General features: G+C 39.9%; 1 gene segment (V, D, J or C); it reads left to right on the forward strand.

The window, feature by feature from the left end:
* Positions 1-2,721: 2,721 nt before the first annotated feature.
* Positions 2,722-3,314, forward strand: LOC101548991 (probable non-functional immunoglobulin lambda variable 11-55). The segment is given in 2 exon segments: positions 2,722-2,814; positions 2,923-3,314. Coding segments are annotated over 2 exon segments (438 nt in total).
* The last annotated feature ends 12,862 nt before the right edge of the window (positions 3,315-16,176 follow it).

Consider the following 16,176-nt stretch of genomic DNA (forward strand, 5'->3'; position numbering starts at 1 on the left):
TGTCAACTATGGCATCTTCCCACGTTGCTGCAATAGTGCCAAAGAGCTCCTAGTTGAAGGTCATTCTGGGAGTTCTCTTCTTAAACTTAAACTTTGTAGTCCTTTCTCCCTGCTCTGTGAAGTAGAATTTTGCAGGAAGGAGACGGTGGTTGGATCCCGTTTGGAATTTTGGGACAACAGCGACATCTGTCAGGCAAAATCTTCGGTTGAATATGATGTGGTCATATGATGTAGTTCTATCTAACCAAAGATTATATTGTTTCTACATAAATATTATCAAACTGATCTATATTTTCAATGATCTACCAAGGTACGTCTATATTTACTTATATGTTACCTACAACAATTTCAGAAGTTAGATCTCAAGGAAGTACAACAGTGTATTTATAAAATCTATCATATGAATTATTCTTAATTCACTGGTAATTTAAGCAAAACTAGAAAGATGTGTTATATTCATTAATTATTTTCAAAATATGTTTTATAATGATTATAATAGAGGATTAAAGAGAAATAGATTTTTCAGATGGGGTTCTCATAATCAAATACCTTCAACAATTTAAACTGTAAACAGCAGTGTAAGTGCCACTGTTCCTAATTTTCTCAATTTGTTTTTTTAGAAACATTATTTGATTCTGCTTTGAACATAAATGCTTTTTCACACCCAGGACACTAAGTAGTTCTTCCTCATGGCCACTTTTAGATCTTCTAAAAAGTGCTTTGGGGGCTGGAGCAATAGCACAGCACATAGGGTGTTTGCCTTGCACGCAGTTGACCCAGGTTCGATTCCCAGCATTCCATATGGTCCCCCAAGCAATGCCAGGAGTAATTCCTGAGTGCAGAGCCAGGAGTAACCCCATGCATCACTGGGTGTGACCAAAAAGCAAAAAAAAAAGTGCCTTGTCCCGTTTCAAATTAGAGTTTAGTTTTGTTCTTGATTTCAACAACTTCTATGTCATAATAAGATAACTTTTTGACATGATAAAAAACTTATGTATGTGAAGAGGTTTATAGATATTTCTTTTACTCTGCTAATATTACTAGGTATTCAGGAGATTTTAATTTGTATGTTGCTAAATCACCTTGCAGAATTTTTTCTTTTGAAGTCAGTTTTAGGATGGTTAAGGTCAACATGAATATGATAAATAAACATTTATGTGGCTATTTATGTTGGACTAATGTTTTCTGCATTGATCTGGCATTTTTTAACTACAAGTTTTACTTTATCATTTGTGAATAATTCATCTTTTCTTAATTATCTAAAATGCTGCTAGTACCAAGTTCTAAAATATTACAAACATTGGGTTCTTTCTAGACTGTTCCGTTTGTTTTTCTGGCTTTTCCGCTGTAGGTTAGCAACTAGTTGGTAAGAACTTAGAGGGCTTTTTGATATCTTGACAGGCAAATCTTTATTAATTGTGCTGCCATTATTCCCTGGTCATCATCCCCTCCATGCCTTACCCTATATTCATGTAGGTACTATGATATATAATACTGTTAATAATAGTTTCAGGCATATAAATACCATTACTTCATTCATCAACATAGTATCAGTAGTCTTCCTCCAATAACACAAGTTATTATCCCTACTGCATTCCAAATCACTATTTCAAAATATATTTTAGAATAAATATAATTGAGGAGTAAAGAGAAATAGACTTTTTGGATGGGGTGCTCACAATCAAATGATGATTTTTCAAACCTTCAACAATTTAAACTTTAAACAGCAGTATAAGTGCCACTGATCCTGATACCCCAAATATTTATACAGAACTGCTGTATTAATATTTATATTCATGAGTAAATATTTTTGTTTGTAGGAAATATGTAAAATTATGTAATTTATGTATTTGGGAGGTCTCCCTAGCAGTGCTAAGGAAGCCTGGGACCACTCCTAGGAGGTAGTTCAATGCCAAGTTCCCAGGACAGAGTGCTGTTCTGACCTGCAATGATGATGACCACCAGAGCCATCTGACGTGCCCAGAAAGCCACTAGGGATGTACTCAGAGGTGCTGGAGGTTCATGTGGTGCCAGGGTTCAAACACAGGTAGTAGAACATGTCACACTTGTGCTTCTCACTGCTGAACTTCCCCCAGATTTGGATCCATTAAGATGTGTTTACAGCTGTTATAACAGACTTCCCAAAGAACTAGAAACATTTATTTCATTTTTAAAGTTATGAGGATAAATGAAACAAAAATACTATGTCTTGAGTTTCCTGTGAAATATTCAATAGTATCCCAACTGGAGACTAGTTTTATAATAGAATTCCCTATTTTTTCAAAGGAAAACATATATTTCTTTCTGTGCCTATATGCTCTGATATGGTCTATTTTATGTTTCTAGGGAAAAAAATATGCATTTGATGTCATCTATAATAAAGTTCATGCCATGAAAAATTACAATATTCACCAGTAGGGGGCACCAAGAAACTATCCTTTGATCATTACACAGTCACCAAGTAAACACTAACTCACTAGACCCTGGCCTTGGGGCTAGGCCTGGGCTCACTGGAGGAGACTGCAGCTGTGCTCTCCCTAGCATGGCAGAGTTTCCTGGGCAGGGACATTTATGTGATCTCAGAAGGTGCTTCCCCCCAATGGGTGAGCAAACCTTTATTCTTATCAGTGTGAGCTGAGGCGTGTCAAGGGAGTTACTGGAAGGAAGCTCATTTGCATGAACAGTCCAGTCTCTGGCAGGGTGGGGGGAAGAAAAGGAGCACTGAGACATCCTGGCCACACTGTGGGCATCAGGAGTTTGTGTGCACCATGGCCTGGATTCCTCTCCTGCTCATGGTCCTCTTTCACTACACAGGTATGAACAGGGCTCAGGACACAACAGGATAGCTTCCCTCTCTTTTGCAATGTTCTTATAGTTTACTCTGATCCTTGTTCCAGGATTATGAAAGTCTGTTTTTTGCAGGTTCCCTCTCCCAGTCTGTGCTGACTCAGCCGCCCTCCGTCTCTGAATCGCCTGGAACAACAGCCAAAATCGCCTTCACCTTGAGCAGTGACCTCAGCGTTCGTGGCACAAATATGTATTGGTATCAGCAGAAATCTGGAAGTCACCCTCAGTTTTTCCTATACTATTACTCAGACACAGACAAGCAGTTGGGACCTGGGGTCTCTAATCGTGTTTCTGGATCCAAAGATACCTCCACAAATACAGCTTACTTGCTCATCTCTGATCTTCAGTCTGGGGATGAGGCTGATTATTACTGCCAGTTGTATAATAACAATGCACACACAGTGACAGAGATATATGAGGAACTGGAACAAAAACCCTTTGGGGAAGGAGTGATAGTACATCGGTAACATACTTGCCTTGTTCTTGGATGACCCAGTTCAATTGCTGGCATCCCATATGATCCACCAAACACTGCCAAAAGTTACTCCTGGGTGCAGAGCCAGGAGCCACTGAGCATTTCTGAGTATCATCCCCAAACAGAAAACAACAAAAAAGAAAATCCTCAGTTGCATAGGTTCCTGAATTCTCTAACACACTTATCAGTAGTGAATAAATATATATAAAATAGTAATAAACTGCAACGTCTTACAGTTTATAATAACTGGCTCAAAATAGTGAAAGTTTAAATTTTTAATTTTTTCCATTCTTTATGTAATATATCTATTCCGTTATCACTCTAAAAATTGCACCAGGATTTGGATGCTTTCCATGTTATACAACACAAATCTTTTTTTTTTTTGCAGATGATATATATTTTTATTTTTTTTGTTTAATTTTTTATTAATAGTTTATTTTTAATTAGTGAGTCAATGTGAGGGTCAAGTTACAGATTTATACATTTTTGTGCTCATGTTTCCCTCATACAAAGTTCGATAACCCATCCCTTCACCAGTGCCCTCCACCACCAGTAAACCCAATATCCCTCCCACAACCCCCCAGTCCCGTCTCCCCCCACCCCACACTGCCACTATGGCAGGGTATTCCCTTTTGTTCTCTCTCTCTGATTAGGTGTTGTGGTTTGCAATAAAGGTGTTGAGTGGCCATTGTGTTCAGTCTCTAGTATATATTCGGCCCACATGACCTCCGACCACATTTTACTTGGTGTTCCCTTCTCTGAGTTGCCCAGAATGAGAGACATAGCCTCCAAGCCATGGAAACAACCTCCTGGTACTTATTTCTACTATTCTTGGGTGTTAGTCTTATAGTCTATTATTCTATATTCCACAGATGAGTGCAATCTTTCTATGTCTGTCTCTCTCTTTCTGACTCATTTCACTTAGCATGATACATTCTACGCTGATCCACTTATATGCAAATGTCATGACCTCATTTTTTCTAACAGCTGCATAGTATTCCATTGTATAGATGTACCAGAGTTTCTTCAACCAGTCATTTGTTCTAGGGCACTCGGGTTTTTTCCAGATTCTGGCTATTGTAACCAGTGCTGCGATGAACATATAAGTGCAGATGTCATTTCGACTATACTTTTTTGCTCCTCTGGGATATATTCCCAGCAGTGGTATTGCTGGGTCAAATGGGAGCTCAACCTCTAGTTTTTTGAGAATTGTTCATATTGTTTTCCAAAAGGGCTGAACCAGCCGGCATTCCCACCAGCAGTGTAGAAGGGTCCCTTTCTCCCCACATCCTCTCCAACAGCGGTTGCTTTTGTTCTTTTGGATGTGTGCTAGTCTCTGTGGTGTGAGGTGGTATCTCATGGTTGTTTTGATCTGCATCTCTCTGATGATTAGTGATGCAGAGCACTTTTTCATGTGCCTTTTGGCCATTCGTATCTCTTCCTTGGTAAAGTTTCTGTTCATTTCTTCGCCCCATTTTTTGATGGGGTTGGATGTTTTCTTCTTGTAGAGTTCAACCAGTGCTTTATGTACCATTGATATCAACCCCTTATCTGATGGGTATTGTGTAAATATCCTTTCCCATTCTGTAGATAGTCTTTGTATTTTGGTCACTGTATCTTTTGCGGTGCAAAAGCTTTTTAGTTTAATGTAGTCCCATTTGTTGATCTCTGTTTTTACTAGATTGCTTAGTTCCGTGTCATCTTTGAAGATAACTTTATCTTCAATATCGTGGAGGGTTTTGCCGACCTTGTCTTCAATGTACCTTATGGTTTGTGGTCTATAATCCATTTTGATCTGACTTTTATGCATGGTGTCAGGTTGAGTTCTAAGCCCATTTTTTTTGCATGTGGTTGTCCAGTTGTGCCAGCACCATTTGTTAAAGAGGCTTTCCTTGCTCCACTTCACATCTCTTGCTCCTTTATCAAAGATTAGATGATAATACATTTGAGGTTGTGTGTGGAGATATTCCACCCTATTCCATTGGTCTGCAGCTCTGCCTTTGTTCCAGTACCATGCTGTTTTAATTGTTACCGCTTTGTAGTAGAGTTTAAGGTTGGGGAGGGTGATGCCTCCTATCATCTTTTTCCCAAGAATTGTTTTAGCTATCCGTGGGCGTTTATTGTTCCATATAAATTTCAGGATTGCTTGCTCCGTTTCTTTGAAGAATGCCATGGGTATCCCTATAGGGATCGAGTTAAATCTGTGTAATGCTTTTGGGAGTATTGCCATTTTGACAATGTTTATTCTCCCTATCCATGAGCAGGGGATATGTTTCCATTTCCTCATGTCCTCTTTTATTTCATGGAGTAGAGTTTTATAGTTTTCTTTGTAGAGGTCCTTTACTTCTTAAGCTGATTCCAAGGTATTTGATTTTCTGGGGCACAATTGTGAACGGGATTGCTTTTTTCATGTCCCTTTCCTCTGTCCCATTGTTTGCACATAGGAAGGCCATGGATTTTTGGGTATCAATTTTATAGCCTGCGACTTTACTGTATAGGTCAATTGTTTCTAAGAGTTTCTTACTAGAGCTTTTAGGTTTCTCTAGGTATAGTATCATATCGTCTGCAAATAGTGAGAGCTTGATTTCTTCCTTTCCGATCTGAATCCCCTTAATATCTTTTTCTTGCCTGATGGCTATTGCTAATACTTCCAGTACTATATTAAAGAGAAGTGGTGAGAGTGGGCATCCTTGTCTTGTCCCCAATCTTAGAGGAAATGCCCTTAGTTTTTCTCCATTGATGATAATGCTTGCCATAGATTCGTGGTAGATGGCTCTGACTATCTTGAGAAAAGTTCCTCCAAAACCCATTTTAGTGAGAGTTTTTATCATGAATGGGTGTTGGATCTTGTCAAATGCTTTCTCTGCATCTATTGATATGATCATATAGTTTTTATCTTTACTTTTGTTGATATGATGGATTATGTTGATTGATTTCCGAATGTTAAACCATCCTTGCATCCCCGGGATGAATCCCACTTAGTCATGGTGTATGATCTTTTTGATGAGTTGTTGGATTCTATTTGCTAGTATTTTGTTGAGGATCTTCGCATCGGTGTTCATCAAGGATATTGGTCTATAGTTTTCTTTGTTAGTGGTGTCTTTGTTTGCTTTTGGTATTAGTGAGATATGTGCCTCGTAGAAACTGTTCGGAAGAGTTCCTGTCTTTTCAATTTCCTGGAAAAGCTTGAGGAGAACTGGCAACAAGTCTTCTTTAAATGTTTGGAAGAATTCGCTAGTGAATCCATCTGGACCTGGGCTTTTGTTTTTGGGGAGACTTTTGATTACGGTTTCAATTTCCTTGATATTTATGGGTCTATTCAGGTATTTCACGTCTTCTTGGTTCAATCTTGGGAAATTGTAGGAGTCAAGGAATTCGTCCATTTCTTTTAGGTCCTCTTGTTTAGTGGCATACAGACTTTCAAAGTAGTCTCTGATGATCCTTTGAATCTTCTTGGTTTCTGTTGTGATGTCCCCCTTTTCATTTCTGATTCGGTTTATTAGAGTTTTATCTCTTTCTTTCTTTGTGAGTCTTGCTAGCTGTTTATCAATCTTATTTATTTTCTCGAAGAACCAGCTCTTTGTTTCATTGATCTTTCAGATTGTTTTTCGGGTTTCCATATCATTAATTTCTGCTCTAAATTTTATTATTTCTTTCCTTCGATCTGGTTTGGGTTCCTTTTGCTGGTCCTCTTCTAAGATTTTGAGCTGTGAAGTCGAGCTATCTATATAGGCCCTTTCTTCCTTTCTGAGGAAGGCTTGCAGAGCTATAAATTTTCCCCTTAACACAGCTTTAGCTGCGTCCCATAGGTTCTGGTAGCTTGTGTCTTCATTCTCATTTGTTTTGAGGTATCTCTTGATTTCTTCCTTGATTTCCTTCGTGAACCACTCATTGTTCAATAGTGATTTGCTTAACTTCCAAGTGTTTGATTTGGTTCTCCGTGTCTGTGCGTGATTAACTTCCATCTTCAGTGCATCATGGTCTGAAAATATAGTTGATACAATTTCTATCTTCCCAATTCTATTAAGGTATAATTTGTGGCCCAGAACATGGTCTATTTTGGAAAACTTTCCATGTGCGCTGGAAAAGAATGTGTATTCTTTCTTTTTGGGGTGTATAGCCCTGTATAGGTCTATTAGCCCTGTCTCCTCCATTTCTTCCTTCAGGGCCATTGTTTCCTTGCTGAGTGTTGTTCTTGTCGATCTATCCAGAGGTGATAGGCAGTGTTGAAATCTCCAACTACTATCGTGGTGCTAGTTATGTCCTCCTTAAATTCTGTTAGGAGTTCTTTTAGGTATTTAGCTGGTCGTTCATTAGGTGCGTATACGTTTAGGAGTGTGATTTCTTCCTGTTGTACATATCCCTTGATGAATAGAAAATGACCTTCGCTGTCCCTTCTGATCTTTTTCAGCCTGAAATCTATGCTATCGGATAGTAGTATGGCCACCCCCGCTTTTTTTTTGAGGGGGCTGTTTGCTTGCAGGATTGTTTTCCATCCTTTCATTTTGAGTCTGTGTTTGTTCTGACTATTCAGATGTGTTTCTTGTAGGCAGCAGAAAGTTGGGTTTAGTTTCCGAATCCATTTTGCCACTCTGTGCCTCTTGATTGGTGCATTTAGACCGTTAACATTAAGAGAAATTATTATCATGGGATTTTGTGTCATTTTTCTGTAGGGTTTGTTGTTCTTGTAGGTTTTTTCCTTGTCTTATAGTAGCCCTTTGAGTCCTTTTAAATTTGGTCTTGAGTCTATGAAGTTCCTGAGCTGTTGCTTGTCCATGAAACAGTGTATGGTTCCTTCAAGTTTAACCTAGAGTTTAGCCGGGTAGAGTATTCTTGGTGAGGCATTCATTTCATTAAGTTTTTTCACTATATCTCACCATTGTCTTGGGCTTGGAGGGTTTCTTCTGATAGGTCTGCTGTGAATCTAAGGGGTGCGCCTTTGTATATGATCTCCTTCTTTGATCTTGCTGCTTGGAGTATCGTGTCTCTATCCATGGCATCCATCATTCTGACTATGATATGCCTTGGGGATTTTCTATTTGGGTTCCTTTTAGCTGGCACCCTTCGGACTCCTTGGATCTGGATGTCCACATTCTCTAGCGCTGGGAATTTTTTAGCAATGATGTCTTTAATGGTGTTTTTTTTTTCATTGGGATTGGTTCTGTGTGGTTCCGGCACTCCCATGATTCTTATGTTGTTTCTCCTGAGGTCATCCCCTAGGACTCTAACTCGCTCTAGAGCCATTTTGAGGTCTTTTGCCATTATTTGTTGTTACCTATATGCTTTGTGCAGCTCATCTTCAAGCTCACTGATTTTGTCTTCGACTGTAGTCATCCTACTATTCAGGGCTCCTACCGAGTTTTTTATTTCATCTACTGATTCTTTTAGTTGTGTGACTTCTGTTCGTAGCTTTGAAATTTCTGCTCTCATTTCTTCCTGGATTATCTTGGTGGAGCGTTCCAATCCTGCATCCATATCCTCCCTTAATTTATTGGAAGTTTGTTTCATAGTTGCTTTGTGTTCATGAACCATCCTCACAATTTTCTCTCTGAATTCTTTATCTGAGAGGAGGTTGTATTTCTGGGAGGTTTCTGCTGAGGTTAGTGAGATATTTTCTTGGTTCTCTCCTGGTGGTGGGGATTTTCTCTGTTTCTTCATGTTGTTATGGGCTTTACTATCTGGAGCTGTCCTTAGCTTGGGAGGGACCTCAACTGAAGATGTGGGGCTATGCTCTTTTTACGAAGGACTTTTCTGTGCAACTCGATGTGTTCACTGACAGTTTTCATGAAGTTAGGAGAGGCTAGGTTAGTTGGCTATTAACATATAGTGACTAAGATGACTAGGGAGTTCTTCAGAGGAATGGGTTCTATCAATTGTGGCCAAAGGACAATGCATGGAATGGTTAAAAAAAAAAAAACACTGCAGCCACGTTAGCGGCCTGTGCTTTGGAAAGAGGCCACGCCCACTTTTAGGCCACGCCCCCTAACGAGAGGACACGCCCCTAACCTGTAGCACACGGGAGGGAGGGGTCAGGCGCGTTGGCCGAACGACTGAGACCTGCCAGGCGGTGCTGGGGTGTTCCGAGCGGGCCCGCACCCGTGGGCACGGGATGCGGGGACAACACAAATCTTTTTGTGTGTTCAGCACCAGGTTTGACCCCTGATATCTCTTGGATATTAACCCTAAGTGTTTTAAGCTTCATCAGGAATTGTCCCTTTCCCTTCCCCCAAAGAAGCAGCTGGTACTCTTACAAGCAACTCTAATTCCCCAAGTTTATCTTTAAGCTTTCCTTTGTGCTTTGTCTCTCATTGTTAGCTACTAAATTCCCAGAGTCAGGTTTGATTACTTATATAGTCAAGGCTTCTATATAAGTGACTCTGGACTTTTTAATTACAGTGAATTACTTGTCTTCTCTTTCCCTTTTAACCTTTTCATGTTTTACTAAGAAATTAGTATAGAGCAATATTCTTTGCTTAAACACAGAAAGATCATTAATGCTATGCTCCTAATATTTGGTAGTTAATTGACTCTGAAATTTGTCTACTCCTGGACATCCATTATAATTACTTGACTCAGGCTTTGGTTGCTGTAATTTCTAACACCCCCCAAAATGGAGTCCCACCCAGGGATCTCTGGATGGATCCAGGGCAAGTAGCAAAACTACCCTGGCATTGAAATGGGACAGTCTGAAAAACATAAAGCAAGGTCTTGATACAAGTCATTACGATTTAAGAGATAGGACCCCACAGGATAGGAAAAGCTAAACCTTCTGAGGACCTAGTCTGGGATTTATAGTAAAAGCCTAGCTTGCCCTTGGAGCCCAGAAACTAAGTTTTGGAATGTATTGCCTCCTTCCAAAAACATTGCTTCTTAAGTGATCAGTCATGTTCAAGGTGCAGTCCTATACCTTGAACCCTCTCATGTTGTCTATAAAGACTATTCAGCTCTAGAATTAAAAGGGCTATTTTGACCATTTTTCTGTGAGTCCCCCATCTCTTTGTTCCTCTGCTGGGGAGGCATTCTTGGCCGCAGAACACATCGCACATTTGAACACAAAATATTAACTGACACAGCCAGAAGTGTTCCCTGGCACCAATACCACCACTATGATAGCAAAACACGGCAAAAAATATACCAGTACAAGGAACTGAACATGAAAGTCTAAATGGGAAGAATAGATAATTTTCTAATTATAAAATGCCAATGAAACAAAGGTTATTTTTTATCCATATGGTAATATACAGAAAACAAAATTCTTTAGAAATTATAGTGAGAACAAGAGAGAGGAGAGAGAGAGAGAGAGAAGAATGAGACAGACACAGACAGAGACAGATACTAAAAGACAGAATAACTATGCCTTCCAGATTCCCTGCTATTTCTTGTCCCTTCTAATGATAAAGTCCACATTAGTTTTTTTAAATATATTTTTATTTAATTAAAGAACTATGACTTACAATGTTATTAATAGTTGATTCATTCTGAGGCATATAATAAACACCAATCCCACCATCGATGTTAACTTCCCTCCACCCAAGTTCAACCCCTAGAACTGCATATGGTTCCTCAAGAACCACCAAGAGTGAAAAGAACCTGTTTTAGGTAGAATTCATGCTTCTTCAGTACTTAGGAAGAGCTTCAAGTATTTTTTAAAATATAGGCTATAAGTCTCCTTTAATGATATGGTAAAACTTAACAGTGTACTTGTATGTACCTGGGCTTTTATTCTTGGGTAATATTTTTAATTACTGTTTAAACTTAATTACTGGTTTGTGTTTGTTCTTTGACAACACCTGACTTTTTTAAATTCCTGACAGTGCTCTGGGTACCACAAGTGGTGCTGAGGATTGAACCAGAGTTGATAATTTATAAGGCAAACACGTTACTTCCTGTACTGTATCTCCAGTTCCCATGATTGTTCTGTTTAGGTTCTTCCAATTCAATTTAATTGTGGCATATGATTCTAATAGTTTATCTATATCTTTTTTTCTCAAATTTAATAACATAGTTCTTGATAGTAAACTTTTTGACCTCTTGTATTTCTTAAGTGGTGTAATTTCTCCTCTTGAAACTCTGATTAGGGTTTTTTCTATTTTCTCTTTCATGATTCTAGCTAAAGGTTTGTCAATATTTATTCTTATTTTTTTACTTTTTGGTATTTTATTTTTTTAAATTTTATTTATTTAATTTTTTTTTTCTTGAATCACCATGTGGAAAGTTACAAAGCTTTCAGGTTTAAGTCTCAGTTATACAATGCTCGAACACCCATCCCTTCACCAGTGCTCATATTCCACCACCAAGAATCACAGTATATCTACCCCCACCCTGCACCCCCTCAACCCCCCCACTCCATCTGTGTAGCTGATAAATTTCACTTTACTTTCTCTTCACTTTGATTACATTCAATAATTCAACAAAAAACTCACTATTATTGTTTGGAGTTTCTCCCCCAAAGTCGGACCTGCTGAAAAAAAAGCATTTGATAATTTGTTTTCCATTGCTGAGGATAAAGAAATAGGAAAGTTTGGATTTCTGTATTTTAGTATTTTAGAACTAAGTCCAGATAAATTTCTGCCAGAAGTTTCATCATTGCAAGCTCTTATCTCTCTGCTACTTTATATTCCCCATATGAGTGCAATCTTTCTATGTCTGTCTCTTTCTTTCTGACTCATTTCACTTAACATGATACTTTCCATGATCCACTTATATGCAAATTTCATGACTTCATCTTTTCTAATAGCTGCACAGTATTCCATTGTGTAGATGTAACAAAGTTTCTTTAACCAGTCATCTGTTTTTGGGCACTCCGTTTTTTCCCCGGATTGTGGTTATTGTAAACAGTGCTGCAATGGACATAGAAATGCAGATGTCATTTCTACTATACCTTTTTGCCTCTCCAGGATATATTCCCAGGAGTGGTATTACTGGGTCAAATGGAAGCTCAATTTCTAATTTTTTGAGAATCGTCCATATTATTTTCCAAAAGGGCTGAACCAGTCAGCATTCCCACCAGCAGTGAAGGAGAGTCCCTTTCTCCCCACATCCACGCCAACACCGGTTGCTTTTGTTTTTTTTGGATGTGGGCCAGTCTCTGTGGTGTGAGATGATATCTGATTGTTGCTTTGATCTGTGTCTCCCTGATGATTAGTGATGTCGAACATTTTCTGATGTGCCTCTCAGCCATTTGGATTTCTTCTTTGGGAAAGTTTCTGTTCATTTCCTCACCCCATTTTTTGATCGGTCAGCAGTTTTCTTCTTGTGGAGTTAACCAGTGCACTGTATGTCCTTGATATCAACCCTTTATCGGATGGGTACTGGGTAAATATCCTTTCCCATTCTGTAGACTGTCTTTGTATTTTGGTCACTGTTTCTTTTGAGGTGCAGAAGCTTCTTAGTTTAAGATAGTCCCACTTATTTATCTGTTTTCACTTGCTTGGCCAGTGGCGTGTCATCTTTGAAGATACCATTGGCTTCAATGTTGTGGAGGGTTTTTCTGGCCTTAGGGAATCCCTAATGTACCTCAGGAATTCTGGTCTGATGTTGAGGTCTTTAACCCATTTTGATCTGACTTTTGTACATGGTGATAGGTGGAGATCTAAGCCCATTTGTTTTGCATGTAACTGTCCACTTTTGTCAGCACAATTTGTTAAACACGCTTTCCTTGCTCAACTTCACATTTCTTGCTCCCTTATCAAAGATTAGATTATCATATATTTGGCGGTGTGTGTCAGAGAATTCAACCCTGTTCCATTGGTCTGCAGCTCTGCCTTTGTTCCAGTACCACGCTGTTGAGTGCTTGCTCCATTTCTTTAAAGAATGTCAAGGGTGCTGGGAAAGTTTATTTTCTTCGAGAAAATAAACAAGATTGACCAACTACTAGCAAGACTCACAAAGAAAGAGAGAGAGAACTCTTATAAGCCTAATCAGAAATGAAAAGGGGGACATCACAACAGAAACCAAAGAAATTCAAAAGATCATCAGAGACTACTTTGAAAATCTGTATGCCATGAAACAAGAGAACTTAGAAGTCTATAAATTCCAGGATTCCTATAATCTCCCAAGGCTGAACCAAGAAGACCTGGAATACCTGAATAGTCCTATTAATATCAAGGAAATTGTAACTGTAATCAAAAGTCTTCCCAAAAACAAAAGCCCAGGTCTAGATGGATTCACTAGCGAATTCTTCCAAACATTTAAAGAGGACCTATTGCCAGTTCTTCTCAACCTTTCCCAGAAAGTTGAAGAAACAGAAATCCTCCCAGTTTCTTTGTCTTAGTTTTTAAGAAAACTGATATTTTTATTTTATATCAAATGCAGACATTTTGTATTTTTCTAGAGAAGTGTGCATTTCATTTATTCAATAATGCAGCAATCAGGACTGCCCGCCCTGCAGTTTATTCAAAGATAGCCACAGGGGATGCTCTGGAACTTCTTTACATTCTGAGTACAGCTATTGATGATGACCATTAACCCACAAAAAGCTAGTGATGGGGGCTGGGCCTGTGCACAATGAGTGGGATTCAGCTCCTGTGTCCTCTGTGCAAGGACCTTTGTGTGGTCTCAGCATGTGCTTCCTCCCAGAACTCCCCCTCACACCTCTATCCAGCTCCATCTGGAGTGTGGCTGAGCCCCCATGAGAGGCCCAGCAGGAGGAGATGGACAGTTATTAGATTTAACTTACTTGCATGGACAGCTCCTCCTCTGGCAGAGGGGGAAAAGTAGACGTGTGGCAGCCAGTCCCCACTGTGGGATCAGAGGGTGGTGTGCACCGTGGCCTGGACCGCTCTCCTTATCATACTCCTTTTCACTGCACAGGTATGGTTAGGACTCAAGAGGCTGCCCGATAGAACTTCCTCCTTGTTCATAGTATTGATGAGTTTAACCTGATTCTTGCCTGAAGATAATACAAGTCTTTCTTCGCAGGGTCCCTCTCCCAGCCTGTGCTGACTCAGGAGACCTTGGTATCTGCATCTCCTGGAACAACAGCCAGACTCACCTGCACCCTGAGCAGTGGTTTCAGTGTTGTCAGCTATGTAGTATACTGGTACCAGCAGAAGACTGGCAACTCTCCTAGGTTTCTGTTGTATTACTACACAATTACACAGTTGGGATCTGGAGTTTTCAATCGCTTCTCTGGATCCAAAGACACCTCAGCCAATGCGGGACTCCTGCACATCTCTGGGCTGCAGCCTGAGGATGAGGCTGACTATTACTGTAGGATTGGATACAGTGATGCTAATCACAGTGACACAGGCAGACTTGGAAGTGGTACAAAAACTTCATCTATTTTGTAACTTAGATAATGACACGTTTCCAATTAGAAGCTATTTAAATATAGAGGGATTTTATTTAAAAGCAGATTTCTGTTTCACAAAGGTTTTTCTAATATTTTTCTATTTAACAAAGTTGAACTTAGAACTCTTAATGAACTTTCAATAATAAGAAACTGTGCAGAAATGGGCATTTTACTTGGCAAACCAAGCTTTAATAATCTTAACCAATGAAATGAGAGTCTCTTGCCCGCATGCCTGGCTGTCTTCCCCGGGGCCCCTTGGAGGGGATGGGCTCCAGCTTCCCTCCCCACCCTGAGCAGAGCTCCTGGCAGCCAAAGACCACCGGAACCTAGCTACAGCCATGCTGGAGGCCCCTCTTCATGCATGGACAGGCCTCATGCATGAAGGTACCAGCAGAGGAACCCAGGTGTGTGTAATCCCATCAATGGCCAACATCCAGAGAGAGACTTAAAAGCAATCTCTCAGAAGCGCACGGCCGCAAAGGTCTTTAGCCTACTTCTCCCTCTGGTAGAAACTGGCAATCTTCTGAGACTTTCCTGCCCACATGGGACAGCCTTGCAAGCTTCCCATGGTGTATTCATATGCAAAATCCAGTAACAAGCTGGATCTCATTCCCCTGACCCTGAAGAACCCCCAGTGCAACATCGTTGGGAGGGCCAAGTCTAGATAGACTTCTAAGATCTCAGGGAAAGGACAAAATGAAATGTTACTGAGCCCGCCTGAGAAATTGGTGATTAACGGGATTACGTGATTTTCGTGATTCGTGAACCAATGAAATGACTTTTAAAAGACTATTTGCATATTAACTAAAACTTGCCTAGGTATCTTGCTCAGTTCATCATCCCCAAAATGCAGGTAAAAAGTCCTCCACAGTACTTGGAACGTGCTTTTCTAGATGCTTGAGAGACTTTCCTACTACTTTTCACCATCTGCTCACTCATAAGTTCCTGTACTCAGCGTTATTTGATTTTTTTCTGTGTCACAGGAAGAAGACACTCAGGTGTAAGAAGCTGTGTAGACTCAAATTCAAAAAGAATTTCAACAGAGATAAGCTGGACTATCATTTTCAGACATTGAAGTTTCAGTTGTGAAGTCAGGACAGAGGGGTATGCAATGGGGGAGCTGGGTCTGAGGTGCTAAACAGTGAGCCTGCTCCAGGAACGTGGATAAATCACTCTTAGAGCAGACACCACGAAGGATCCAAGATTAGGTTATCTGTCTCTCAAGGCTGGACGATATCCTCTCTTTCTTACATCACTAAAGCAGTTGACCAACAGCCCAGGTTGTTGATGGTCAGCTCTGAGGTAGGCAAGGACTTCTGTGGGAGTCACCAATCCTCAGATCAAAGACATTACCAATCTGAGGCAGCAGGGGGCGCTGTGTACCTTGCCCTAGTGATGTCATCTGCTCTCTGCTCAGTGTCCATTGGACAAAGCAATTGGCTATTCTCTATCCCTGTGGGTATTTTATTTTTTAATTTAATTTTATTTTTATAAAGTAGTTCACAATATTTGATTACATTTGCTATTTGAACACCAATCCCACCACCATAACACCTTCCCA

This window comes from Sorex araneus, chromosome 9 (genome assembly GCF_027595985.1).
Source record: "Sorex araneus isolate mSorAra2 chromosome 9, mSorAra2.pri, whole genome shotgun sequence".
Taxonomy (NCBI): domain Eukaryota; kingdom Metazoa; phylum Chordata; class Mammalia; order Eulipotyphla; family Soricidae; genus Sorex; species Sorex araneus.